This window comes from Macadamia integrifolia, chromosome 1 (genome assembly GCF_013358625.1).
Source record: "Macadamia integrifolia cultivar HAES 741 chromosome 1, SCU_Mint_v3, whole genome shotgun sequence".
In the NCBI taxonomy this organism is placed as follows: Eukaryota; Viridiplantae; Streptophyta; class Magnoliopsida; order Proteales; family Proteaceae; genus Macadamia; species Macadamia integrifolia.
Genome location: NC_056557.1, coordinates 34,938,117 through 34,963,758, shown reverse-complemented (window position 1 = coordinate 34,963,758; position 25,642 = coordinate 34,938,117). Strand labels below are relative to the sequence as shown.

Here is a 25,642-nt window from a genome sequence, read left to right as displayed (position 1 = left end):
TCCTATATGTGGCTTGCTCAATGAACCTTCTCCCAATAAAAATTTAGAAAAATATTCTATATTGAAGAGAAAATGTTTTAGGAGGGGGAGCACAGCCTTTAGCAACATCCTCATAGTCTCTCTCTCTCTCTCTCTCTCTCTCTCTCTCTCTCTCTCTGCCCCATGTAAAATGATATGGGCAGACCGATTGCAAGGGCAACACTGAAGGCTACGCTTCCCCATGTGAAATGATATGGAAAAAAGAGAGATAGATTGCGAGGGCACTATCGAAAGTTACGCTTCCCCATAGAGAACACTTCCCTTGACTTTCCCCTAAAAATTTGTGGGAAAAATAACTTTGTTCAAAGAGTGTGTCTATGTTAGCATTTCTTTTCCAACACAAGAAACGCTGATGTAGAACTTTTTTTCGGAATGGGAACCACTTCCCCAAAATTATTAGAGGGAGATTGTTTTCATTTCTCTCAGCAAGCGGCGTACCTCCGCCGTCGGCTTAGAGATACCTCTTCTCAAATCATCAATTGGCATGCCCTTCGACACTAGCCAGTAGCCACACTAGCAACGTTGTCTCTTCTCTCTCGCCGAGCAGCAGCCATGGAGAGGGAGAAGACCATCAAGAAATCTTCTGCTATTTCTTTGCAACAGTTCGTATCAATCATGGCTCCCTTAATCGATATGGAAAAGGTCATCTCTCTCTCTCTCTCTCTTTAAGTCCATCGGTGCGTGATGGCTTAATCCTCAGTCCAATTGCTTAATTTTCTCAGATTTTTTTTTTTTTTTGTTATCAAAGATGGTTCTTTAAAATCTCCGAATGACAATGCTTTAAGGAACTTGAGTAGCTGATGAGGAGTCAAAATAGTTGTAGATTTTTTTTTCCTGCGTTTGCTCTGCGTAATAGACAATCATGTATGGCAAGAATCAAATGATATGGGGTTCTGAATTACTCCCTTTTCGGAGAGAATGAAGAGGTGGAAATGAAAATGACCTCATCCACAGTGAAATTTTTGCTCGCTTTAGTTTTGATGAATTAATCATGAAGCAGAGTTGAAAATAAATGTTTTGCTTTTCTGGACGTTTTGGTTGATTTGGTGATTGGAACAAGCGAAGCTCAATTTCTGATGTTCATTCATGGTTTCTAGGAAGCCGAAATATCAGCTTCTGTCATTTCAGGCTCATCGAGAAGTCTAGATGCTGCTCAAAAGAAGGGCTCCACCATTCTTAATCTGAAGTGTGTTGACGTCCAGGTTGGCTCCATATGATTTTTTTATCTAGCTTCATATCTGGGGATTTTTTTTTAGAACTATCAAACTAAAATAATTTATTTTTCTTTGGTTCTTGCTTTGCTTTTGATATTAGACAGGGTTAATGGGGAAGACTCTTCTGGAGTTTCAATCTACTAAGGGAGATGTTCTTCCTGCTCACAAGGTTAATTACTTCCCCGTGGCGGTTATTATTAGCTGATCCACTACAATTTTCTTGCACCTGTAATTTTTCCAACATTAGCTACTTACTTTTGAGATATCCTTTGTTGATTTTGATTAGTCCATGCTGAACTTGAACAATTTAGACACATTGCTAAGATTTCCCGCTTGATATTTAATATGGGTTTGGGTATGTTGGGAACTGCTTTACTAACATTTTGTACTTTGATAGTTGACTTGTACTTTAGAATTTCTTTTACTTTCATTTTCTCTGTGTTGTTACTAAAAGAACCCATATTTTAGTATCCCTGACTTATATTCTCTCTACAAAATGTATGTGGATCAAATATGATTAAGTCAACAACTTTCTACAAATTAGAAGTTTCATAAGCTAAGAAAAGAAAAGAATGCTTAGATTTTTATTAGCATTTGAATTTCATGGGATTTTTCTTTTTGCAGTTTGGAACTCATGATGTAGTTATTCTAAGACCAAACAAGTCTGATTTAGGGTCTCCTTCCCTTGGACAAGGTGTGGTTTATCGCCTAAAGGTATATTCACTTCTAAACAGATTGAACTACAAATACATTTTTTTCCGAATTGTAGAAGAACATCTTCCTTTTTTTGAATTCTCACTTGTTAACCTGTTTTCCCTCTTGAACAGGACTCGTCTATCACTGTTGCTTTTGATGATATTCCAGAAGAGGGTTTAAACAACCCTCTACGTCTTGAGAAAGTTGCAAATGAGGTTTGTTGCATTTTATTTTTTTCCCCCTTTAATTGCTGACATTCATGGCCATGTTACTAGATAAGGTATGACTAGAAATTTATTGCTGCTTTTTTGTTTATCCAATTGAAAGTAAAAAATAAGTATACATGACATGGTAGTTTTTCTCTTAGTTAAAATGTTCAACTGATTGAACTTCAAAAACAGCATTGCCTTTTGAAATCAAACTGGGATGTTGGATTTGTTGTCTCAAAGTAGGCAATTATTGGAACATGTTATTTGATTTTTAAAATTTCGTTCAAACTTATATGTGGAAGACAATATCTGATTGCTGCTCATGTCTTCTTCATTTTTTTTTTTTTTTTTTTTGTTTTGGGGGGGGGGGGGGTTGGGCGTTGTTTCGTGATTCATTTCTTACCAAAGAATGATGCTCAATCAATTGATATTGCAGGTAACGTATCGTAAGATGAAGGATGCCTTAATACAATTGAGCAAAGGCATTCAAAAGGGACCTGCAGCTGATCTAATTCCTGTATTATTTGGAGAGAATCCACCTTCTGTGTCAAAGAAGGCTGTCTCATTCACTCCATTCAACTCCAACCTTGATCACTCTCAGGTGTTGAAAGCTTGATATCCATACTCAGTTCATTACTTATTCTGATTTATAAGACTCAGTTCATTACTTATTCTGAGTTATGAGTTTTTGAAATTATTCTGTTCAGAAGTTCTCGAATGGAAGCCATTCTGTTATTTTGTGACAAATTACTTAGTATTTGACTCATTGAATCCATGCTTTTAATTCATAATAAATGAAACTGAGATTTGATATTATGTGTTTAAGCATGCTGTAAATTTTTTTGAGAAACAACTAATGAAACCTATTTTTGTTCATTATTTTGTTCCTCGTGGAAAAGGAAATATTTTAACGTGTTAGGAAGTGTTGAAACATAACAGAATTGATATTATGGAAGTGATGAAAATCTTAATGAAACCTCTGGAAATGATGGAAGAAGCACCAATACAAATTAGCAAAAAAGAAAGATCTATAATGATTTAAGTAGATCAATACCTGCGATTAGTGGCATATGCTTGTGATAGGGACACCGGACTCGGTAGAGAGAGGGAGAGAAAATAGGAGAAAGGGAGAAAGTAGAAGAGATAAAATAGGGTTTTGAAGATTTTTTGCTAATTAGGAGGCAGCCGCCCTCTTGGCTTTACCGAGGAAGCTTGACCTCTTTTCTCACAGAGAGAAATTATAAGAACCAATTAATCCAAGTCTATTCCTATTTCAACATTCATCAAATAAATACACATACAATTGTGGTTATCACAACTACCTACTTCCCACTCCTATAACTTCTCCTACAATTTCTAATAACTAATTAAATACTCCCCAGTCCCCACTATTAATTAACTAAATATAACCGACTGAATTTACACTAATCGCAACTGACATAATAAAATATAAAATTAAATGGATAAAACTAGTTTGTCTAAGCACGTATCATTCCCTCCCCCTTGAATTGTCCTTGTTCTCGAGGACCCCCAAGATCCCATGTCTTGATAGGAAAAGTTCGAATCGACATGTCACGATGTGAGAACCCAGTTGTAGAGACGAGCATTTCCTTGAAGGAAGTGGTGAATGATACCTTCAACTTCTTCTCTTTCTTCTTTTTCTTCATGATCTTCTTCTTCTTCTTCTTCTTCTTCTTCCTCTTCTTTATCATCATCATCTTTTTCTTCTTCTTCTTTTGCTTCTTCTTTGTCTTCTCTTCCTTTTCTTCTTTTCCTTCTCACTTATTGGCTGCTCTGGATACATGAGTATGGTGGACACAGGCAACAACTGTTAGGGACAAGATAGAGAGAGGGAGAGAAAATAGGAGAAAGAGATAAAATGGGGTTTTGGCTAATTAGAAGATGCATGCCTCTTGGCTTTACGGATGAAGCCGGACGTCTGGCTTGGATGAGGAAGCCTACCTCTTCTCTTGGGAGAGAATAGGAAGTGCTAGAACTTCAAATCATATCCATTCATTATATTTGTGCCTATTAAATAGGCTAAACAACAAGTTACAACCGTACACTCCACAACCCACTCCACACTCCACATAATTCTAACTCCTATAACTTCTATCCACTTCCCATAACCTTAGATATTAAGTTGCATAACTACCAAACGCTCCACCATGGCAATAACTCCTACCCACATACAAATACAATAATTGGGAAGTTAGGTACGTAACAACTCAATCTTTTTGAAGATTGCTTTTAACAAGTCTAGACTTCTCAATTGAGTATCTCTAATCTTGTTGAAAATTTGCTCCATGTGCAACCGGCTCTGATACCAGATGAGAGGGACACAATAGAGAGTGTGAGAAAATACAAGAAAGGGAGAAAGTAGAAGAGATAAAATAGGGTTTTGAAGATTTTTGGCTAATTAGGAGGCAGCCACCCTCTTGGCTTTACGGAGGAAGCCTAACCTCTTTTCTCACAGAAAAATTGTAGGAACCGATTAATCCAAGTCTATTCCTATTTCAACATTCATCAAATAAATACACGTACAATTGTGGTTATCACAACTACCCACTTCCCACTCCTATAACTTCTCCTACAATTTCTAATAACTAATTAAATACTCCCCAGTCCCCACTATTAATTAACTAAATATAACCGACTATGAATTTACACTAACCACAACTGACATAATAAAATATAAAATTAAATGGATAAAACTAGTTTGTCTAAGCACGTATCAGCTGGAGCCCATATTTGGAAGATACAGTTCACCCTGTAAATGAATACTAGTTATAGTCTGTACTCATCAATAGTACATCTCTTTGAAATACATTGCCAATAGAATGTCAGTTTTGTTCATATTTTTTTTCTGTAATTCCTATATTATATAGAAAACACTACGAAAAAAAGAAGGGAAAATCTGTTTGTTACCCTCTCTTTTGTATCCAATGATAGACAAACAGTGCACTTGCTTTATTAGGGATTAAATTGCCATTTCAGTCATTGAGTATGACAGAAGTAAAATGAGAAGTTCCTTGTATGGGTATTAGTGTAATTTTGATGTCATCTCTATACAACAGAGACTGGAAGTCTGGAAGTGATCTTGCAAAGGGTGAACATACTGTTACTGACCGTAATTTGTAAGAACAGGCTGAAACTCGGCAAAAGATGTCATAAATGGGAGGAACATTTCGTAACAGGTTTTGGCTTGTTGGAATAGGCCGGAAGCCTCCGAAGATGGGAGAAACCTACCTTTAAATGTCATGAATTTCCAGAAGGACATGACATGGTCTTGGTCACTCAACTAGGGGGAAATGGGATTTCTTCTTCCCCTCATCTTGCTTCTCTCCTCCTCAGATAATTTCACGGTTAGAACAGAACTTGGCCATGGATCAGATGGGTTTTCTCGTCATTCAGGGTGCTTTCTCTCTCTCATGCAGGATCTCTGCCCCCATACATCCTGTCTTCGAAATAAGAACAGGGGATCCACACCCTCCCCCCAATTTTCAATCACAGAAAAAATGGGTTTCAACTCGACCCCCTTCGTTATTTACATTTTTTCTGGTAAAATGTTATTGATAAATTATTAGGAAGACAAAAAATATATAGAGATCATATGTGCCAAGTCCCTGCTCTTGATGTTTGGTTTTTTCTAGACATGAGGCTTGGCTTCAAATCCTATGACTGGGTGAAAATCTTCTCTTGTAAGTGTTTTCTACTGAGTCCAAGAAATTCCCACTCCTGGGTGACAGAGGTTCAGTCGCAAGATCATATATGCTATTATAAATTGACGATCTCAATTCACATACATTAAAGAAGGTTTGAAAAGGTGAAGTTCAAGAGAGAAACATCCAAAAATCAAACAAAATTCGACATCCACTTGAAGCATGCCCAATGCAATATCGATCTGAATCTTTGAGGTCGAAGTATGGCAGTCCGGCTGTTTTCACTTTTAAAGAATACTCGCGGGAGCATTTCATAGCCTAGTATCCAACCGGGATCCGGTAAACCCATCTCTGGAGTTATTCGATCAATAATCAAGCAGTGAAAACATCTGATGCTTGCACACAGCAATGCAAGTTTGTTGTTCATATAGTTCTAGCTAAGGTTTGGTTAGGGTTTAGTAATTCCTTTTCTAGCCTTTAAATAATAGAATTGTAGTCATTTCACATTTTTTACATGACAAATTACATCATTTATCCATATGTTAAAGGTGAAGCCAGTTATGTTGAGGGGCATAAAATGTCGTTTGTAGCCTGCTTGGTTAGAAACAGACGGACCCAATTAAAAATACTAGAATATAGTGAGAAAAATATGAAAGTTATTTAGTATATGCACTTTTTTTTAATCTACCGTATGGTGGCATAGGGTATTTTTCTGGTTTCCAAAAATGATTTAGTTTTAATTTATTGAAGGGGATAGAAATATTTAGGAATACTGTGAAACATAAAAAATTATGTTAAACTACTCATATCTTGCAACCCCTCTTGACTCTATCCTTTATAGTATAGGTTTCTTATTAGAAATATTAGAAAATTTTGAAATATCAGTCAAGGCAATAACTTAATAGAAAGTATTAAAAAGTGTTTAGTCCACATTTTTCATTGCATCTCTCCACCATATCATGTTTCAACAATTCCTTAATGAGAATTTTAAACAAAATATAGATATTTGAAGAAGCCGACGCATTTTAGTCATGCTTAAAGGTCAATTTTTGTAAAAAATTTCTACAACTATCTTGGCTTAGTTTAGAAACCTTTACTTTGATAAGTTTCTGCCAAGACTTATGCCATAGTTAGTGTTGCCTTTGTCTCTTTCCTTACAGTTATTTTTATTTTTATTTTTATTTTTATTCTTTCAGAAAGATGCCATTTCAAAGGCCCTCTCATCCAAGGATGCATTTCTGCTGCATGGGCCTCCAGGAACTGGAAAGACTACAACAGTGGTGGAAATTATCTTACAAGAAGTGAAACGTGGATCAAAGATTCTTGCCTGTGCTGCTTCCAATATTGCTGTTGATAACATTGTTGAGCGACTTGTGTGTCATAGGTACCATGATCTCATAATGTGCAAAAGCTTATACCTGAGCCTTGAGGCTATATGATGACTAGGGATGTATACGGATCGAATATGGATCAGATTTGATCAGATCCGGTATTCCGTGACCAGATATGGGTTCCCCTAAACAGATATGGATGCGGACCGAATATGGATTTTTGACTACCCGTTTACTCTTTGACTTGTGTAATCCGGACCTTTCTCCCCTCAGTGAATACAATTTGCTCTTAATCCATCTTTCTAAGTTGTCTTAATTCTTTTCCTCATTCTCTAGAATCTGTCTAAACTTCAAGAACCCTCAAAATCATTAATTGATTATCTAATCGAATCGGATAATTATTTTCGGATATTCGGATTTCGATCCTGATACGGATATGTATACAGATGCATATTTCGGCTATCCATTTACATCCCTCCTATATCCTTTAGTGCCCGCAACATTTCCTGTGAAATTATATTTGTAATTTGACTAATATTTTCTGGTACTCAGTTGACCTCATTGACAATTTGTGTTTTCATTGTGTTTATTTAGTATGGCAGTAGTTCTGTCATGACCCTAGTTTTCCTGTGAAGGGCCTAGATGAATTCTTGGAGTTTTCAAGATTTCTTCCATGTTATTACTTTACAGAAATTTTTACAGAGAGCACTCTCATAATGCATTAGCATGATCACAAGAAAGTGATCTTTGTTTGGATTGAGAAAATACAAATTCACATCATTTTGAGCTAATTTTTCATAACAATTTCAGATAAAATTTAAGCTAGGCTATCAGATTAGATCGACAACCATAAGCAGATTCTTGTGTTTCTTTACAGTTTGTATCCCACTATTTTAAGGGGAGTTTAGGGTTCCCATTGATCAAGTATACACTGTATAACACAATTATATAGGCGATGCCTGATTGAGCATATCTAATCCAAGATAAATTATTACTACTCTTCTTGCAGTTTGGATTCTTAAGGATCCAAACAGAGCCTAAATATCTTTAGATTTTCGATTGATAGCTAAAGAATTTTATTGATCATATTCAGATATGTACAAATTGGAAAGAAGTGTTCCCAAAAGGGTACAATAAAGTGCTTTTGTTGTGTTTGTTAATCAATAATATTGAAGTTGATGTCTTACTATGCTTCCATTATCAATTATCTTACCCCATCAGATAGTTATGGTTATTCAATTGCTTTGTTGCAACACTGACTAAATTGGATCCACAGCATAATCACAAGTAGTGATCCTTTTTTTGGAGTAAGCTATGAGTATTTCTTTTAATATTTGCAAAATGGCAACTTTTACTCTCAAGACGTTCAAATAAGACCAGTTTGCAAGGGGGCCTCCTCAAAAAAATTCCCCTCTCCTTTACATACCAAAAAAGCTAAACCAGAGAACACTCAACCCATTCACAAAATTATCTCAATCATCATATTTTGTATGCATTTGCCCCCTTAAGAAAAAAACTTGGGCTGCCAACATCAAAACATGGGATCAAGTCTTGAAATTGGCCTCATTGTGCGAAATTGCCAAACATTAGGACCATCCACTCCTCCTGGGACCCTTCAATAGCGGGGTTTGAAACTGGCTATGGTCCTTTATTTGCTCTCCTAAATTCCAGAGTAAACAACAGCTTGATACCAGCTTTGTAGCATTTCTCGCTACTCGACTGGCAGGCTCCTCCTTGTCTTAAAAAATGCACCCATTTCTCTTAGTTCCATCTTCTGCTTCCCCATGCAACCTACACAGGTTCTTAATCTTCTATCCATAGTCCACACCTTCACCAACACAACAAGCCACACAAAGTTTCAGATCATGGTTACTTATAACTCGCCAATTGTTTGAAGGTTGGAGTATTGGGACTAGTTTTAGGTGGGTCTTGTCTAAGAGATCAGATGAAACGAAATTTAACATGGATCAATCAATATAGCAGATGCATCTCCATTTATTTGGACAGTCTGGAAACATCAACTTTCAAAAAGTTCTGAAGAGCATCATGTAGATTAGATGGTTGAAAATCATCTGGCTACACTGATATTTTATATCTTTAATCTTTAAGGTGGGATCTTCCTTTGTATTTGTCCTGATCCTTTAAATTCATTATACATGCCATATTATTGGGCTCCTTATACAGGTCTAGTGACCCCAGACCTATGACTTCGCCTTGTTGATTATATGAAGAACTGTACAACTTAGAAATGTGGTCCGAAAAGGGTACAAAAATTAAGTGCTGTTTGAAAGTTTTCAATGGTTATGTCACCAAATTGTAATTTTTCGAGAAATACGAGACATCTACGTCGTACAAGTAAAGATATCTATTCATGGATAAGAAAAAGAAAAAAGGTGAATGGTGATTGGATTGATGATAGAATAGAATCCTAGGTCAGAACAGTGATTCGATTGATGATGAAGAAAGAGAATTCTTGGTTCAGTTCTCCACCTTAATGACAGAAAAAAAAATATGGATCAAATTCTATTGAGCGATAATTTCTTCTTTGGTTTCTACTTTGTTTTATTAATGTCCTTTCTAATATACTCCGCCATCCTGAAAAAATAGGTGTTTCTACCTTATATGAATAGTACAGGCCTCTGTAAGTTATTAATTTTGTGAGAGCTGGAGTTTCAATGTAAATCACTTCCTTGGCATCTATCTTTACTGTAGAATCGTTGAAGTCACAAAGCAGTAGTTGAAATTCTCAGCTCTGATTCCACCTTTGGCAGATTATAGATCTGCACAATTAATAAGAGAGAAAGAAGAGACCAAGACATTGCTAATACATCCAACAATGGATCTTCTATCTAAACCAGTATTCGGTCTCTAGAATCTATGGTAGCAGTCTAGCTGAAGATTGGAAGGGAAATATTCAATGAGGGGTTTTTAGTCTCAAAACAGGTAACTTCTAAATGACCACAGTCTACCTCCCTTTTCGCCTAAGTTGGGCACAAGCTGCACAACTCACATGGTACATAATACTTTTTCCAGTGCCGGACCATGACTTACAGATATTAACAAGCTTTGGAACTTTCAATTAATAGGAAAACTTAGCACCTAAAAAATTAGCACAAAGTACCAAAATCGTGTAAATCGTGTAGTATTTGACATGACTTTTTGAATTTGCTTTCACCTTTGGTATTCTTAAATGCCTTACAGATTGACTTTATCCAACTGTGAATCTTTTAACTTTACATGTCATCTCTTTAAAAGTCTTGTATTCAGTTAAAAATTTTGGTGTTATGTAAGCGTTAAGCTGGGTTGTATGACAAATCTTTGTCTCTTTCATCTTATTAGAGTAAAGTTGGTCAGATTGGGGCATCCTGCACGCTTACTACCTCAAGTTTTGGACAGTGCACTTGATGCACAGGTATAATGGTGTATTTCTTTTAACCCCACATTGAAGGTGGTAACAAATATGTTTGTATCTTTATTTATTCAGTCATCAGTTTCTGTTCCAGTAAATTTCAGAATGTACCTCACCATTTATCTCTCTGGTAAAATAGTTAATCAAGTTTAAGATGCCTGTTCTTATTTTATAGATAATTCTGGAAAAGTTTCTGCTCCCAGATTAGTTGATTCCGTTCCTGCATTATTTGTTACTGATTCTGCAAATTTAGATAACGCTGGGTCACTGACTTTTACTAGTACTGTTTGTTCAAAATCATGTTTTATTGTGCATCTCTTTGCTTTCTTGTACTTATATCTTCAGTTGGATTCGTTAGGTTTTACGAGGGGATAACAGTTCACTTGCAAATGACATTCGCAAGGAAATGAAGGTACTAATTTGGAGAACATTTTTTAAACTTCTACTTGACTAAATCTGTACCAAAGAGAATTGTATGGTCTTCTTTTATTTTTATCTTTATATTATATAAAATTGATTCTAATTCTGACCCTTTTTTAGGAATATTCTTATATTATGTCTTATGTTTTGTTTTTATATGTTTCTTTTCTCACATTATGGCATTGCTAGCTTATCATATTGTCTTGATATGGCTTCTATGTTGATTCTTAATGTAGCATATAAGCATAATTATACAATTGCTATCTTCGGGAAACAGCTTCTCCGTGAAGAGGGGGGGGCTAAGGTTGCATACATTACGACCCTCCCCAGACCCCGCAGTGATGGGAGACTCAGGCACTGGGTATGCCCCCTTTTTATATCATTGCTATTCTACTTATAATTCATGCCTAGGGCTCCCCTCGGGTCGCCTTCACAACTATGGTAACTAACTGTCAAATGTTGCACAAAATAAAATATATGTAGAATAGCAATGATATAAAAAAGGGCCATTTTACTGTATAGTAACTGTCAAATGTTGCACAAAATAAAATATGCAGAACATATTATTGCTTTATACATGACAATGTTGAATATAGTTGGGAGACTATTATATATTGGTCTATATTATACACAGCAATTACTGCATCTCAGTCATCAGTGTTTATTTGCAAAATCTTTATCTATTCTGTGGCTATAAGTCTACAACACTAGACATTGTCTCATTTTGGGGCTCATATTTCTATGTTTCTGATGCAATATTTTTATCAGGCTCTGAATGGGAAGCTATTGAAAACCAAAGATAAAAATGCAAAGAGGGACATTAGGAAGGAGCTTAGAACTCTTTCCAAGGAAGAGAGGAAAAGGCAGCAGCTAGCGGTGACAGATGTAATAAAAAATGCAGATGTGGTATTGACAACTTTAACCGGTGCATCCTCTCAGAAGCTTGAGAATACCTCATTTGATCTGGTTATTATTGATGAAGCTGCCCAGGCACTAGAGATAGCATGCTGGATTGCTTTGCTAAAGGTACTCTTTTTAGGCATAAATACTAGAGATAGATAGCATGCTGTATTGCTTTGCTGAGGGTACTTTTTTTTTTCTTTTAGGCATAAATATGTAGCAAGGACTTATTTCACAAGAGTTATGAAAGAAATGAAAGGGCTTCCTAGAATCATATGGAACCTACAAATAGGGTCACTGCTAAGGCTAATGAAGAAAATGATACTTTTGAACTCGAAATTGGAAAGAAATCTCAAATATGTTTACTAGTAACTCAAGAAGAAACCAGTGGTCTCTGTAAAAAGACAAAGAAGAGAATGGAGGTCTTGATTCTTTTTTTTTTTTTTTTTTTTTTTCCGGATGACTTTTATGGAATCTAATTCTGGGACCATGTACCTTGTATTTCAAATACATGTATGTTTTTATACTCCTAACAAGAAGACTCCAGTTTCTCAAATCCAGTTATGTCGGTTTTATTTTAAATTAGTGTAATAGAATCATCGGGTTAATTTAGAGCAACCTTTACATATCAGTATTTCTTGTTCTCTCGAGTTTTATTACCAGTCATGTCTTTCTTTGCTCTTCTTTTTTCCTCTATGTAGAGTTTCTTATTCGAAGTGCATTGTACTCAATGTATGCCTTCAATTTTTCTTTCTTTTTCAGTCTATTAGGTGGCAGATTTTTGGTCTTTCTTTGTTTTTCATTAGGTTGATGTTGGCTTGGGAAAGGGGTCGAAGTTTAGTTTGATCCTTCTGGTATATTCTCTAGCAAGTTTTTCCTCACTTTTATAGATTGCTTCAGAAATGTTTCCATCTCCGGTATTGCTTGCGCTTCCATTTCACAAGTTCTTTGCAACATAGTTTTCTTGTAATCATCCTAGATATAGAAGTGAAAGTAGTTGGTAGTTCTCTTGAAGGACTATGATGTTTTTCTCTTTTGTTTGGCCCTAATTCCATGGCCGAAATGACTCCCAACTACTTTCTTTAGTTATTCTAAATTCCTCATGTTCCTTGTGTTGTTTTCCTTGGAAAAATTCATTTGGGAACTACTAATTCCTTCAGAAATCAAGTCTTCTACATGGGTCCAAGCTTAACCATTGGATATGTTCCACAGAAAGGAAGCTCTTTCATTGCAGTTGTACAATGTATGAGAATATGTGGTGAATCTATTAATCAACCTTTTGTTGATTCTGGTTGAGAATTCGGAACAATTTTTCAATTTGATTTATTTTTCCAATCTTGCATCTGGGATCCATGTGCTCTTACAGGGTTGTAATATGTCAAATTAGCTCACATGTGTTCTTACAGGGTATTACCATATTAAGATGTCAAATCAGCTCACATCGTTCAAGCTAGTGGGAGAAGGGAACTCACGTCACAATTAGTTTGTTGTCAGGACAAAGAAGTGCTCTCTGATTACTTTCATTTTGTTGAAGGCATGCCTTATTTTCTCCAATGGTTCCTCGAGGTCTTTAATTGGATTATGGCTGATGATTTGGTGAAATCTTTTGTCAGTTGATGAGATTAGAGCTGAGACATACGATGGAAGTGATGTTTCCTTGTAATTAGTAAATTTCTAGAACCACAGGTACAAGGCATCATGATACATGAGTTTAGGTGACAATTTAACAAAAGGATTAGATGTTGGACTTGGAAAATCCTCAGAATAGGAATTAAGTGACCAAACATATGTTAGCCATATAACTTTTGGAAAACCAGACATATGCCATGCAACTGACCTTCGAAAAGTCAAAATTTGAAAAGTGTGCTGGTTTTAATACATGATCGATCGCTCATGGGGCTAAGACCTTTAAAAGTCTTGGTTGTAGTTGGCCTTGCCCCCTTGGTTTCCTCATCTTAGTATCTTACATGTTTCTTATTTTTTCCAACAATGATATTCCCCATTACTGATTAAGCAGGGATTTGAGGGAAAAGAAAGATTAACTAATTGGCCCTTCTCCTTCAGCTCATGGGGCTAATACCTTTAAAAGTCTTGGTTGTAGCTGGCCTTGCCCCCTTGGTCGCCTCATCTTAGTATCTTACATGTTTCTTCTTTTTTCCAACAATAATATTCCCCATTATTGAATAGGCATGGATTTGAGGGAAATGTAACATCAACTAATTGGCCCTTCTCCTTGTCTTTCATCTTGGAGTATAGTAATCATTATTTAACTAAAAAATAGGAAAGAGGAGTAACAGTCTCTCCTGGCATTGACATGCCAACACCTGAAAGGTTTCAGTTGGACATGTCTATTTAGACTGGGAAAATAATATTTGGTGCTTGTCAGGTTGGGAGTTGGGACTACTATTATGTCCTCTGATCTCTCTTTGAGGCTCATGTTGCATGTCTCCTTCACACGCACAGACAAATATATGAGGTGATGTCAAAAGAAGTGTTTGCTTACACATTATGCATCTCATAAAGTTCTGCGGGGTTCGTTCCAGGGATCAAGATGTATTCTGGCAGGGGACCATCTTCAGCTTCCCCCAACTGTACAGAGTGTTGAAGCAGAGAAGAAAGGCCTAGGCAGGACCCTTTTTGAACGCCTTGCAGGCCTGCATGGAGACGAAGTCACATCTATGCTCACTGTCCAGTACCGCATGCATGAGCGTATAATGGGCTGGTCATCCAAAGAGCTATATGATAGTAAGGTGTTAATAACATTTCCCCTGTGTTGACTCATCAGTAGATACCATGCGTAATATTTTAAGAGAAATCAGTTCATTTAGGAGAGTCTAGAAGTTGGTTTTCCATTGTTCTAGTGGCACTGAAAGTTTTAGTTCTGTGTTCCTTGTAGATAAAAGCCCATCCAAGTGTTGCTGGACATATGCTATATGATCTCGAGGATGTAAAGAGGACGTCTTCAACAGAACCAACACTTGTTCTTGTAGACATAGCTGGGTATGTAGCCTTTTCTTTTTATTTTTCTTTTTTAATTTTATAATAGTGTTTGTACCTTATGGTGCTTTTGTTATATGTTTGTCTTGATTCCTTTAGTAGCCTGGTAGTTCTGAGATATATACCTGCATTACCACAAATATACACTTGGTTATGAACTATTTCTATGTTTATGTGGTCTGTTTCAGGTGTGACATGGAAGAAAAAAAAGATGAGGAAGACAGCACAATGAATGAGGGTGAAGCTGAGGTTGCTATAGCCCATGCAAAAAGGCTTGTTCAGAGTGGGGTCCGTCCATCTGATATTGGCATAATCACCCCTTATGCTGCTCAGGTTTGACAAATCCCTTTGTTCATCTTAAGCAATCCCTTTGATCACCTTTGTAAAAGGAAAATGGAAGGAAGTCTATAGTTTGGAAGTAGGAGAAAAACTTGTAAAGTGTGGCCATTTGATCAATAAGAATCTTGCCATATGCCATTCCCAAATACTTAACTGAACTCAACTCAGCCTTATCCCAACTAAATGGGGTCAGCTACATTTACCTTTTTTCTCCAATCAATCTCTGTTCCCAAATGTTGTGTAAAAAATTAACCCATGGCTCATTTCATAATCTGTAACAAGCAGTATACAGGTTTTCATTTTCCCTTTTAAGTAATAGTATTCCTTTGAACCATTTAGCTCCAAACGTCAATTCACTATTGTAGGATGATGCAACATGGTGTTGTAGGTTGTCTTGCTAAGGATTCTGAGAAGCAAAGATGACAAACTAAAAGAGGTGGAAATCTCTACTGTTGATGGCTTCCAAGGTCGGGAAAAAGAAGCCATTATCATTTCCATGGTCCGGTCAAACTCAAAGAAAGAGGTACCCCGACATTGTGGTATTTGTGTCAGGTCATTTACTCGGTCAATAGTCGGCATCAAAATTGTTGTCTAATAGTGTGTGTGGGTGCATCTTGGTTTCTACTTGATGTTTCAGGTGGGATTTCTTAGTGACCGCAGGCGAATGAATGTGGCTGTGACGCGTGCAAGGAGACAGTGTTGTCTTATCTGTGACACAGAGACTGTGAGCAGTGATAGGTTCTTGAAGCGATTGATTGAGTATTTTGAGGAACATGGTGAGTATTTGAGTGCATCAGAGTATGGGAATGAATGAGCCTCCAGTGTGAGACCATAACCACAACACAGAACTCACCATCTGACTGCCGATGATGGAGGCCCCTTGCTTGTAAAGCAGGCGTTTGGATTGGTGGATATTGGGCATCTTTTTCCTCATGAAAATACAGAATTGAAGATACCTGGATGAACCTATAGAACAATGCCAGGGCATCTATAGAATATGATCAAACTTTTTAGCAGGAACTATGATTAACACTGCCCTCATTTGTCCACAAGTTCTTCCTGTAATTCTTTCTCATATGACTTTGGGAAAAAAAAGGGAAGGTTGGCCTTGTTAACTGCTCATGTCAGCAGTGTAATCATATTTATTTTTGGGGGAATGAATCATTGGTGCAGCTTGCTTCCATGTATCATTTTTTATTGAGAGTTCAAAATACTGATCATCACTTTTCCGTTCAATTTTCATCTGTTACCATATTTCTTTCATGGTGTAGGGACTTCTAATAGAATGGTTGTGATTTCTTAAATCAACATGATTTTGGGCTACTGCCTCGAAAAATCTTGGCTGCAAGTTCAAATTTCCTTTTGCTGAAGAAGTGAAGAAGAAACAATCAAAAACTCTGGCAAGAATGCTTAGTACTGGGATGAAGGGAGTGGGATACCTTGATTGAGATTATGACAGTGCATGGATATGGAGGTGTGTCTGGGTGGATAACATGACTGCACACCCGCCTCAGTGGTCAAGTTTCAAACCCAAAGAAGCTGGGGAAGTAACTTGAAATTCACTGAAATATAACTTACAGAAAGTGGATTCCACAATGGTGAAATGGCATCTTGTATTGTTAGCTCACCTTGTTAATCATTTACTCTGCTTTTGCTTCTCACCGAAATTTGATGTGTGGCATCCACATGTACTCATGTCCATCTATATATACTGGCGAAGTGTTCCACTACATCTAGGAAGGTTATTTGCCGTTTGCTCTTCCTCTAAATGATTTTGAATGCAGGTGGTAGTAGCTTTTTGTGATATGCCGGAAACAACCCCGGTCGGTCAAATAGTTGTCTCATAGATAGTCCTTGTTACAGGCATGGTGGTATTCTGTAATACCAAGCTGATCCAATCTAGCTCACTCATATCCCATATCCCAGATTGGACCTGGTAGGCACATAAAGATTTCATGTTTGGAAAGTTTTTTCTAGTACCCACAGCAGCAACAAGAAGGCCACATCACTCATCTGGTTTTGCACATGGGATCCTAAGCATTGGAAACCCACATCCTTGTGTTGCACACATCTAGCTTTGTACATCTATCAAATACATGACAAACATGAATTATGAGATGATACTAAGGGCTCTGGCCACCCTTCTAGCCCCTCCAACCTGCCTTTTAAGAGTTCTACAAAAATATAGCTCTCCACCTGAACTGGAAATTTGGATGATAGCAGAGCCATGCCTCCAACCAGCTGTATCATCAATCACCAAGTGAAAAAATAGATCACAACCTTTTAAGATTAAAACCAATTTGATTAAAACCAAAAGAGTAGGGAAAAGAATCCAAACATATAATCACAAGAAAGAAAACTACTGTAATCCTTTAGGACCATAACTGTAAGGTCAAATGGAAATAAAATCTTTATTATCACAGGGAACTAGATCACCCCTCTAATGGAAATATCAACTCCAAGCTCTCTAGAACTGGATCATGCCAATGATTGCAGTCTTGCACTTTTTTTCTCCCAATTTTCTGTTTTTCTCAAGGACTATTGAATGGCTCATGAGTCTTCTTCATACACAATCCAAAGATTAAAGGCAAAATCACAAGAAAGATGTAATTCCCACAACATATTTTGAAATAAAAAATCATGGATTATTTTGCAAGTAGTTAGTGGAGAATAAATAATGAAGTAAATTGCAACAATATATGATTGGTGATGCAATTGCAAATTGCCATGCCTTGTGAAGTACCTTCAAGACTGAATCACTACTGCAGAAGGTAAGTATCCCTTCAGTCATTGTCTCACTGTCCAAGTTTCCCTTTCTCCCTCTTTCACAAAATTGTTAACCAGTAAATCCATGTCCTAGCTTTGGGTATGATCCCATTTTCCACTCCTGTAGCTGGTAAGTAGTGTAGCTTCATCAATCATGCCCTCTTTTCAAAGCCAGCTGATCAGAATGGAATGTTATAAGTTCTAGTGTCAGGAACGATTCCTTCAACTTCCTGCATTGCGAAGACCATTCATGAGGCTATATTTGTGTCCCTTAGAAGCTCAAGTGCAGTTTTTACTCTCCTGTTCTGCAGAGCCCATCAATCAAAATGTTGCAGGAAACAGGATTTTGGGTAACACCCTTTCTTATAACCTGTCTAGATTACCCCTGCTTGGCAGAGTGACTTTATTAGGGCATTATATGTGATGACATCAAGAGAGGAAAATTTAAAACACTACAAGCAGGAATCAGGGAAGAGTACTAAGACACTGTCTAGATTGCCTCTGCTTGGCTGCATTTGGTAACGTTTTTGGAGTTTTTTCATTTTATTGGAACGTAAAAACGGAATAAAGCATTTGGTGCATCATAGGCTAGTTTCCATTTTTTTGAAACAAAAAATAAAAAAAGAATAGTAAAAACTGGAATTGGATAGCTATTCTGTCTTTCCAATTTCGTTTAGAAAAAAAACTATTTAGGGGATTTTAGATAAATCGTTCCCGATAAACTTGTCTTTCGCCATAGCTCTTCATTTTTTCACAATTTCACGCAGAGAGATGAGAGAAGACTTACATTTTGAAATCGTTCCAGAAACAGATTCACCAAACACTCTTTTTTGTTTAAAAACGACATTTTGACATAGAAACTGAAATTTTTTTTTTTAACACAAAATGGGGTTTCTGGAACAGAAACGTTACCAAACGTAGCCTAAAATTAAAAACTATAGATAGAGGTAGAACGTAGACTTGCCCTGAGCTTGATACATCCATTAAAGATTCCAAATTGATGGTTATTACATAGGGTCTATGCGCTTAACTGTGGACCCTCAATGGACCCTCGTTCTACTCTTATCACTGCAACTCTGCATCATACGATCACGCCATACCAGGAAACTGGACTCTTGAAGGTAGATTAGCCCTTGAGATGGTAGAAGTAGCTACTGCTGTTCACCATAGGCCCTTTTTCTCTGCTTCTTCTGTTTCTGGTTCATGGTCATGGTGGAGTTTCAGGAGAACTTCATCATGGAAAAACAGGGCTTCTGCTTCTGTTAATATTTCTTGTTCATTATCGTCCAAGAAACAAACAGGTGGTGGGCAATTACTGCCCCAGAAGAGCAACAACAGTGAGAGGAAGGAGAGGGTATTCTTCTTGGATGTGAACCCTCTCTGTTACACTGGAAGTAAACCCAGCTTACGCTCCTTCGGTTATTGGATCTCTCTCTTCTTCTCCGAAGTCACTAATCGTGACCCAGTCATAGCTGTAAGCCCAACTCCCCACCCATGAATCCTTCTCAATCATGAATCTTTCTCAATTAAAATACTAGTTCTTTGTCTCTATTTAGTATTTGCAGATTAACTACAATTGCTTGCTCGCAAGATATTCGTCAAAATGCCCCTAATTGGGCTCAATCTAGTGGTCAGTCAGTTTGAGGCCTTGTATCCGATCACCCATGTCAGGAATTCTGTCCATGACTATATACGCCGAAATTTGTGTGTCCAAGCAAGTATAACCACACTCACTACTACAATTTTTTTTTCATCTAGAAGGTGAGGATTATGCATATTTGGCTGCCCTTCTAGTGGAGGTGATTAAGTTGAACTTTGAAAGGTGTTCCTTGGGGAGCCCGGGTCCTTCCGAAATAGGTGAAGCATTGAACTTTGCGTCTGGTTCCATTCTGGGATCTTTTTCAGGCCCATTGTGGAAGGTTATTCTGAGTAGGCTTAGTTTGTCTAATTGAGCATCGGTCTATACTGAGTGGTTGGTAGAGTTTTCATGGGAAGTGATTCCACAAATGCCATTAACTATAATAAGGCAGATGAGGAATGCTTCAGTTGACTTGAGCCATGGTGCTTCCCAAATTTGATTAGATCCATCAGATAGTTTTTCAGTTCAATTTTAGAACTTCTAATGAGATGGTTGATGACCTTGAAACATAAGGTTTTATCAGGTCTAGGATCTGTCTTGGGGATAACTTGCCTTTTTGAGATCGAGTTTTGATTTGTAATTTGCCATGCTGCTTCTAGGTTCCTCTCAGGAAGGCTGTAAAGCTTCTTCTTTCCTGTCCCAAATGATAGTTATTTATCGAAAGAAAAAAAAAAGGGGGGGGGGGGGATCAAATAACAATAGCATTTATACCGCATGTAGTATATTTGAAATGAAAATATGGTAAGAAAACATTTAAGCAGTTAAACACAAAAAATACAAATGGAAGGAGTTTCAGTTAGATTTGAGATAGATTGCAAGAGGCCCTATCTTCAGAGGGAGGAGATGACCACAAAATTAATTGGATGAGAATCACCTTGCGGACAGCCTAGCTAAAACAAGGGGCCATTAGTTTATAGATCTTTTCCTGCTTGTAGTGCACCCATGATGCTTAGATTGCTGTTTGTGATGTATGCTCTGTCATTTCGATTGCTCTGCCAAAGTGGGATTTTAGTTTCAGGTGCTCCTTAGTGTGTCTCTGTATATTCTTTCTTCTTTACATCTCTATAAAATATTCGTTTTTTGTTAAAAATTCCTAGTCACCATCTTTGGCCGTTTATATAGACACTGGCGATTGCTAGAGTTCCTCTACACATTTTTATTTTTCGCTTGGTGATCAATTGGTTGTGTACCACATTATGGTCCAGATCTTTGACCGAGTCACCTATTTGCAGCAGGATGTCTTTGGACAAATATTGGTGCCACCTAAACCTCCTGCTTAGCATATCCTCAAACTATTGCTCCTTTCATCTTAAAAATTAGTACTCTATGAATAATTGTGGCTTTGGGTATCTAGAAATGGTTTGAGGCCTTAGTTTTGCTGAGAAATTCTTACAGTGCTTGTTTGTTTTCTTTTTACTGGAATTCTTGTTTACAGGTTCTTGATGGGGAAAGAGGGAATGAATACAGAAGACAGTTGCTACCTTCATACAAGGCACATAGGAGGAAATTCTCAGCATCACAATGGTTTTCAAGAAATCACGTTGGAAGTTCACATCATGTCATTACAGATGTTCTTCAGAAGTGCAATGTGCCAGTGGGTGAATGTTTCCCATTTGCTTTATCTAACTCTGATTTAGAAACATATTAAGAAGTTCATTTCGGTAACCGAATGGAAAATGAAGTGTGATGTTGCAAGATTACTTCATAAGTTTTCTTTTCTTATGACATGTAAATTTTATTCATAAAAGTTTGCTTATCCACTAGTTATCCACCTGCTTTTCATTTTTATCTCATGAAATAACAAACTTCTGAATAGTTATGCAGTATTATGGCTATTATAATTGATAAGGTAACCACAAAGAAAGGAGGGGAAGAGTTTGTAAGGTCATATAATCATGAGACCCCTAACCTTGTCAACCATTTTTGACATTATTAAAAGAACGTTATAGAATAAGTTTTTGCTGATGTTTATGATAAAGAAAGGAAAACAACAGAATGAATTTTAATTCTCTAACCTGTCATGGAAAGATTCTGGGCAGATTTTCTAGAATGGCTTTCTACGTTTGTCAATGGCAAAAGGGAGAAAGAAACAAAATATATTAAAGGAAAATATAAAGAGGATGCTAATTAGTTGCAATTTACATGCAGAAGATTTTCTTCACTTTTCTGTAATGGAAAACCATTGCTTCTTTTATCTTGTTGTAAACCCTCAACTTTCCATCCTTGGGTAGATCAAACTGTTGATGCTCTGTATTTCATTCCTTAATATTGCAGAAAGATTTTTCAGTAGAATATGAAGGTATGTTTGAGTCCCTGAAGGCTGCAAGTAGTAGTATTTTGTTATTTTTCACCAGTTCCTCACTGAGCTTTATATTAAGCAGGTTGTTAGAATAAAAGGCCATGAAGCAGATGATGTAGTAGCAACGTTAGTAGAACAAGTTCTGGGAAAAGGATTCCGAGCTGTTATTGGATCACCTGATAAAGATTTCAAGCAGTTGATATCTGAAGATGTGCAAATCGTTATGCCCATGCCAGAGTTTGGCCGGTGGTCCTTCTACACATTAAAGCACTATATGGCTCAATATAATTGTGATCCAAGCTCTGATTTGAGTCTTCGTAAGTATACTTTAGCTTTCTACAAATTATTTTTTTAATGACTTAAGTATTCTTTCTATAAATTGAAATAATTATGTCTTAGATAAAAGAGTTTCAGTATTGGGAATTTCATATGCTGGGATTAATTAATGCCCTTTGTACCTCCTGGAATTACTAGTTGCAATAGTGTAACATATCAAGTATTACCAAGATCACTTTTTAGAAACACTTTTCAGTCTATTTTTTTCGCCCAACTTTCCGTACCCATAGTATAAAAAAATGGTATTATCCCAATAATCTTCAATTTAAAATCTTATATCATTGAATATCTCAAATTGGTTCCTCAATGCATTCTCTGGACATTGTAGACTCTTCTGGCTGCTGGAGCTTCATATTCCAGTCCTTTTTTACCTATAATTTTCAAGATTAATGAATTTATTTTTTCATTTACAATCTTCATACAAGGTAATCCAATAAGGTATGAATAAGATGTATCTAGTTGGATCTTCTTGTATTTGCTTCCATTCTTGCTCCTTTGGCCTAGCTTCTTTTGACAGCACTTAACCACTGCCTTAAATTGGTTCTATTTTTTTTACGAAAGCTGTAATCTTGTAGGATGCATTGCTGGTGATGAAGTTGATGGTGTTCCTGGACTTCAACATGTTGCTCCTGGTTTTGGTCGCAAGACAGCCTTGAAGCTCTTAAAGAAGCATGGTTCATTAGAAAATTTGCTAAATGCAGCTGCAGTTAGAACAGTGGGGAAACAGTACGCACAAGATGCTCTTACCAAGCATGCTGATTACCTGAGAAGGAATTATAAGGTTCTCACCCTAAGAAGGTATGGTGTTTTTGTGATGCGATGCGGCAGATCTTTTATCTTGTAGCCACTCTTTCATTTGATATGTTTGGTATTTGAGGTTGTGGTTTAACCTATTGTACAGGGATGTTGATGTTTGTCTTCAGGAGGAATGGTTATCTGAGAGAGATAGTTGCAATGATGCAGTTGTCCTGTCCAATTTTTTTGAATTATTGGGGACGGAGGAAAATCTCAACGGGCAAAAGGCCTCTTATTTTATAGGTTAAGCTCCAACTTGTAAGTGCTGTGAAAGGTGCGTTAAATAAAAGAGATTTGGTGTCATTCTTTGTTTCTGATTAGCATCATTGCTAGAATAGAGCATGCAGTATGCCATCTTTCTTGATTGTTTAATATGGGTGTATTTCAGGTTCCCTTGGTAGGTTTGTGAGCATGCACACTAGCATACACCAAGACAAACCTGCTTTGAGAAGTAGCGAAGTAAACTAGGTTATTGAAAATGCAAGAAATTAATAGAAGAATTTCTTTAGATACTCAGTTATATTCGGGCCTCAATATACACATTGGAGGAGAAAAGAAACTAGGTAGCGATGACCCTGATCTGTAGTGAAGACTGTTATGCATGGATTCATAATCCCATGCTATCTGCATAGATACTCACATTACTTGTCCTTTTTTTTCTTTTTCTTTTTAAATATCAGATCACTCTTGTATCCAGTATCTGTATATTGTTTTAAACATTGAAAGATCCATTATCTTTGAAGGGACACCATTTTTTGATGTTTCAGTTGAAACCATTTTGTCTTGAATGGAGAAACAAGCTTTCGAGATATTTCAACCACAAAAGCGGAGCCGCCAGAGAAGCTTAGTTGCTTCAACATTCAGAGCTTACAGAAACTTATACCTCAGATGGAAATAGTCCAGTTATCCTTTGTTGGATGAACTGTAAGTTATATCTTTCTTTGTATGACGTGGTTTTCTCCCTCTTCATTTCATTTGTTTCCTTCCCTAGAGAATATCTTATGCTGAATATTTAATTATCAGGGAGACATGAACTACATTGGACGCTGGACAGATTGCTGAAAATATCCAGAATGAGCGCGTTCTGGTGTTCGTTTCAAGATCTGATTATGACTCTGGACAAAGTGATGGTAGCTGTAAGCATGACCTCAAATAGACAAGTAGGTGCTCTAGATAGTACCCAAGTTCTGTGAGAGAAGTTTTGTTGTGCTCTTCTATTGTTCCTTGGCAGAAAGGCTTCAATGAAGATGGCTTCATAAAATGTTGAATTGGTTTTCACAATTCAGTCAGAGCAGTATTTCAATTCAAAATTAATCACCAGTTATCATGGACCCTATGCAATTACTCCAATGTTGATTAATTACGTTGATTAATTACATAATGATAGGCCACAGAGAATAGTAAGATCAATAGAATGGAACAGAAAGAACTGTAGATCATCAATTGGGCAAGCAATACAAGTTGTGATGACCGGGTTTTGATTTTGTTCAGGCTCTATTGAAGGTCAGGGGTGTGAATTTCAGCAGGGGAGTCCTGTTTTTTGGGGTAGAGTTTTTGGTTGGGGGAGAGTTAGAAACCAAAACCACCACCCCACCCCCCCAAAAAAAAAAAAAAATCAAAATTCCTATTCTAAACCCAAACTCCAAAGTCCTAAACCCTAAAGCCCTAACAAGTTCGTGTAATTCCTTTGTGGGAAAAGGTTGGGTATGTTGTTGGCATACTGTATGTTAGTATCCACTATGTCTATCACTCTCTTTTCTTTTTTGAAATGATATGCATATCCTTCCTGAATGATATCCCATCATGTATCTCCATTAAGGGTGTTAAATTGGAATCGGAACCGAAAATCGAATCTAGTTTCAGACCAAATACTTTGAACCAAATCGAACCCATTATAATATGGTTAAATCCCGGATCTCAAATAAGTATTTATAATTCGGTTTGGTCCGGATTTGGATTTATGCCAAGAATCGACGGTTCTAACTGAAACCGGATTGAATAACTTAATGTCATTTTTTTCTCTTTAACTAAAAACTTGACGTAACTTATATGGAAACCTGACATAATCAATCACCTAAATGATAAATCATATAATAGAGTTTCAATAATAGTCCAACTCTAAAACCCCTTGTCTGTCAATTATCATTTAGGAGATTGATTGCTCAGGATCATTAACGATATTTAGTTTCAATCACCTAAATGATAAATCATCTAATAGAGTTTCAAGTAGTGAAATTAACGATATTAGAAGTTCAATAGATGATCGATTGCTTACGATCATTCGACATTGATGTATGTCCATTGATAACTCATGATTTTTTGTTCATTCTTTTGTTGGGGAAGACCAATGACCCAGTGAATGAACATTTATATTTTGTCTTTTGAATAGCAGCTGCATTAAAAAATTGAATTTGAAATTGGATACTGGAACCAAATAAGAACCAAATACAAAACCCGAATAGGAACTAGAATCGGACTGGAACCAGATAGGTCGAGTACGAGTATCAATTTTCAAAACTGAGACAGAACTTGGTCCGGTTCTGGATCACACTAACACTCCTTGGAACCAAAACCGAAATTGGACCGAATAC

At 36.8% G+C, this 25,642-nt stretch overlaps 2 protein-coding genes across 2 annotated transcripts; both read left to right on the top strand.

Moving 5' to 3' along the window:
* The first annotated feature begins 277 nt into the window (after positions 1-277).
* On the top strand, positions 278-16,452 carry LOC122085274 (DNA-binding protein SMUBP-2). The gene is made up of 15 exons (XM_042653760.1): positions 278-681; positions 1,137-1,241; positions 1,354-1,422; positions 1,878-1,967; positions 2,081-2,164; positions 2,595-2,759; positions 7,017-7,204; positions 10,491-10,563; positions 10,919-10,972; positions 11,749-12,006; positions 14,424-14,630; positions 14,777-14,880; positions 15,066-15,210; positions 15,605-15,739; positions 15,854-16,452. Exons 1-15 carry the CDS (start codon positions 592-594, stop codon positions 16,028-16,030), a joined length of 1,944 nt encoding a protein of 647 aa, XP_042509694.1. The 5' UTR covers positions 278-591; the 3' UTR covers positions 16,031-16,452.
* A 2,601-nt stretch (positions 16,453-19,053) lies between these two features.
* On the top strand, positions 19,054-23,843 carry LOC122074851 (5'-3' exonuclease). Its single transcript, XM_042639826.1, has 6 exons — positions 19,054-19,456; positions 21,057-21,215; positions 22,003-22,237; positions 22,832-23,054; positions 23,158-23,325; positions 23,440-23,843. Exons 1-5 carry the CDS (start codon positions 19,121-19,123, stop codon positions 23,297-23,299), a joined length of 1,095 nt encoding a protein of 364 aa, XP_042495760.1. The 5' UTR covers positions 19,054-19,120; the 3' UTR covers positions 23,300-23,325; positions 23,440-23,843.
* Positions 23,844-25,642: the final 1,799 nt, after the last annotated feature.

What these genes read in the sequence shown, in the direction of transcription:
- LOC122085274 (XM_042653760.1), top strand. Translation starts at nt 592, where the DNA reads ATGGAGAGGGAGAAGACCATCAAGAAATCTTCTGCTATTTCTTTGCAA. An exon ending in GTGTGGTTTATCGCCTAAAG is followed by an intron (nt 1,968 to 2,080) that starts GTATATTCACTT and finishes CCTCTTGAACAG; the next exon opens with GACTCGTCTATCACTGTTGC. An exon ending in ACAGTGCACTTGATGCACAG is followed by an intron (nt 10,564 to 10,918) that starts GTATAATGGTGT and finishes TGGATTCGTTAG; the next exon opens with GTTTTACGAGGGGATAACAG.
- LOC122074851 (XM_042639826.1), top strand. Translation starts at nt 19,121, where the DNA reads ATGGTAGAAGTAGCTACTGCTGTTCACCATAGGCCCTTTTTCTCTGCT. An exon ending in ATCGTGACCCAGTCATAGCT is followed by an intron (nt 19,457 to 21,056) that starts GTAAGCCCAACT and finishes TCTTGTTTACAG; the next exon opens with GTTCTTGATGGGGAAAGAGG. An exon ending in TTCAGAAGTGCAATGTGCCA is followed by an intron (nt 21,216 to 22,002) that starts GTGGGTGAATGT and finishes TATATTAAGCAG; the next exon opens with GTTGTTAGAATAAAAGGCCA.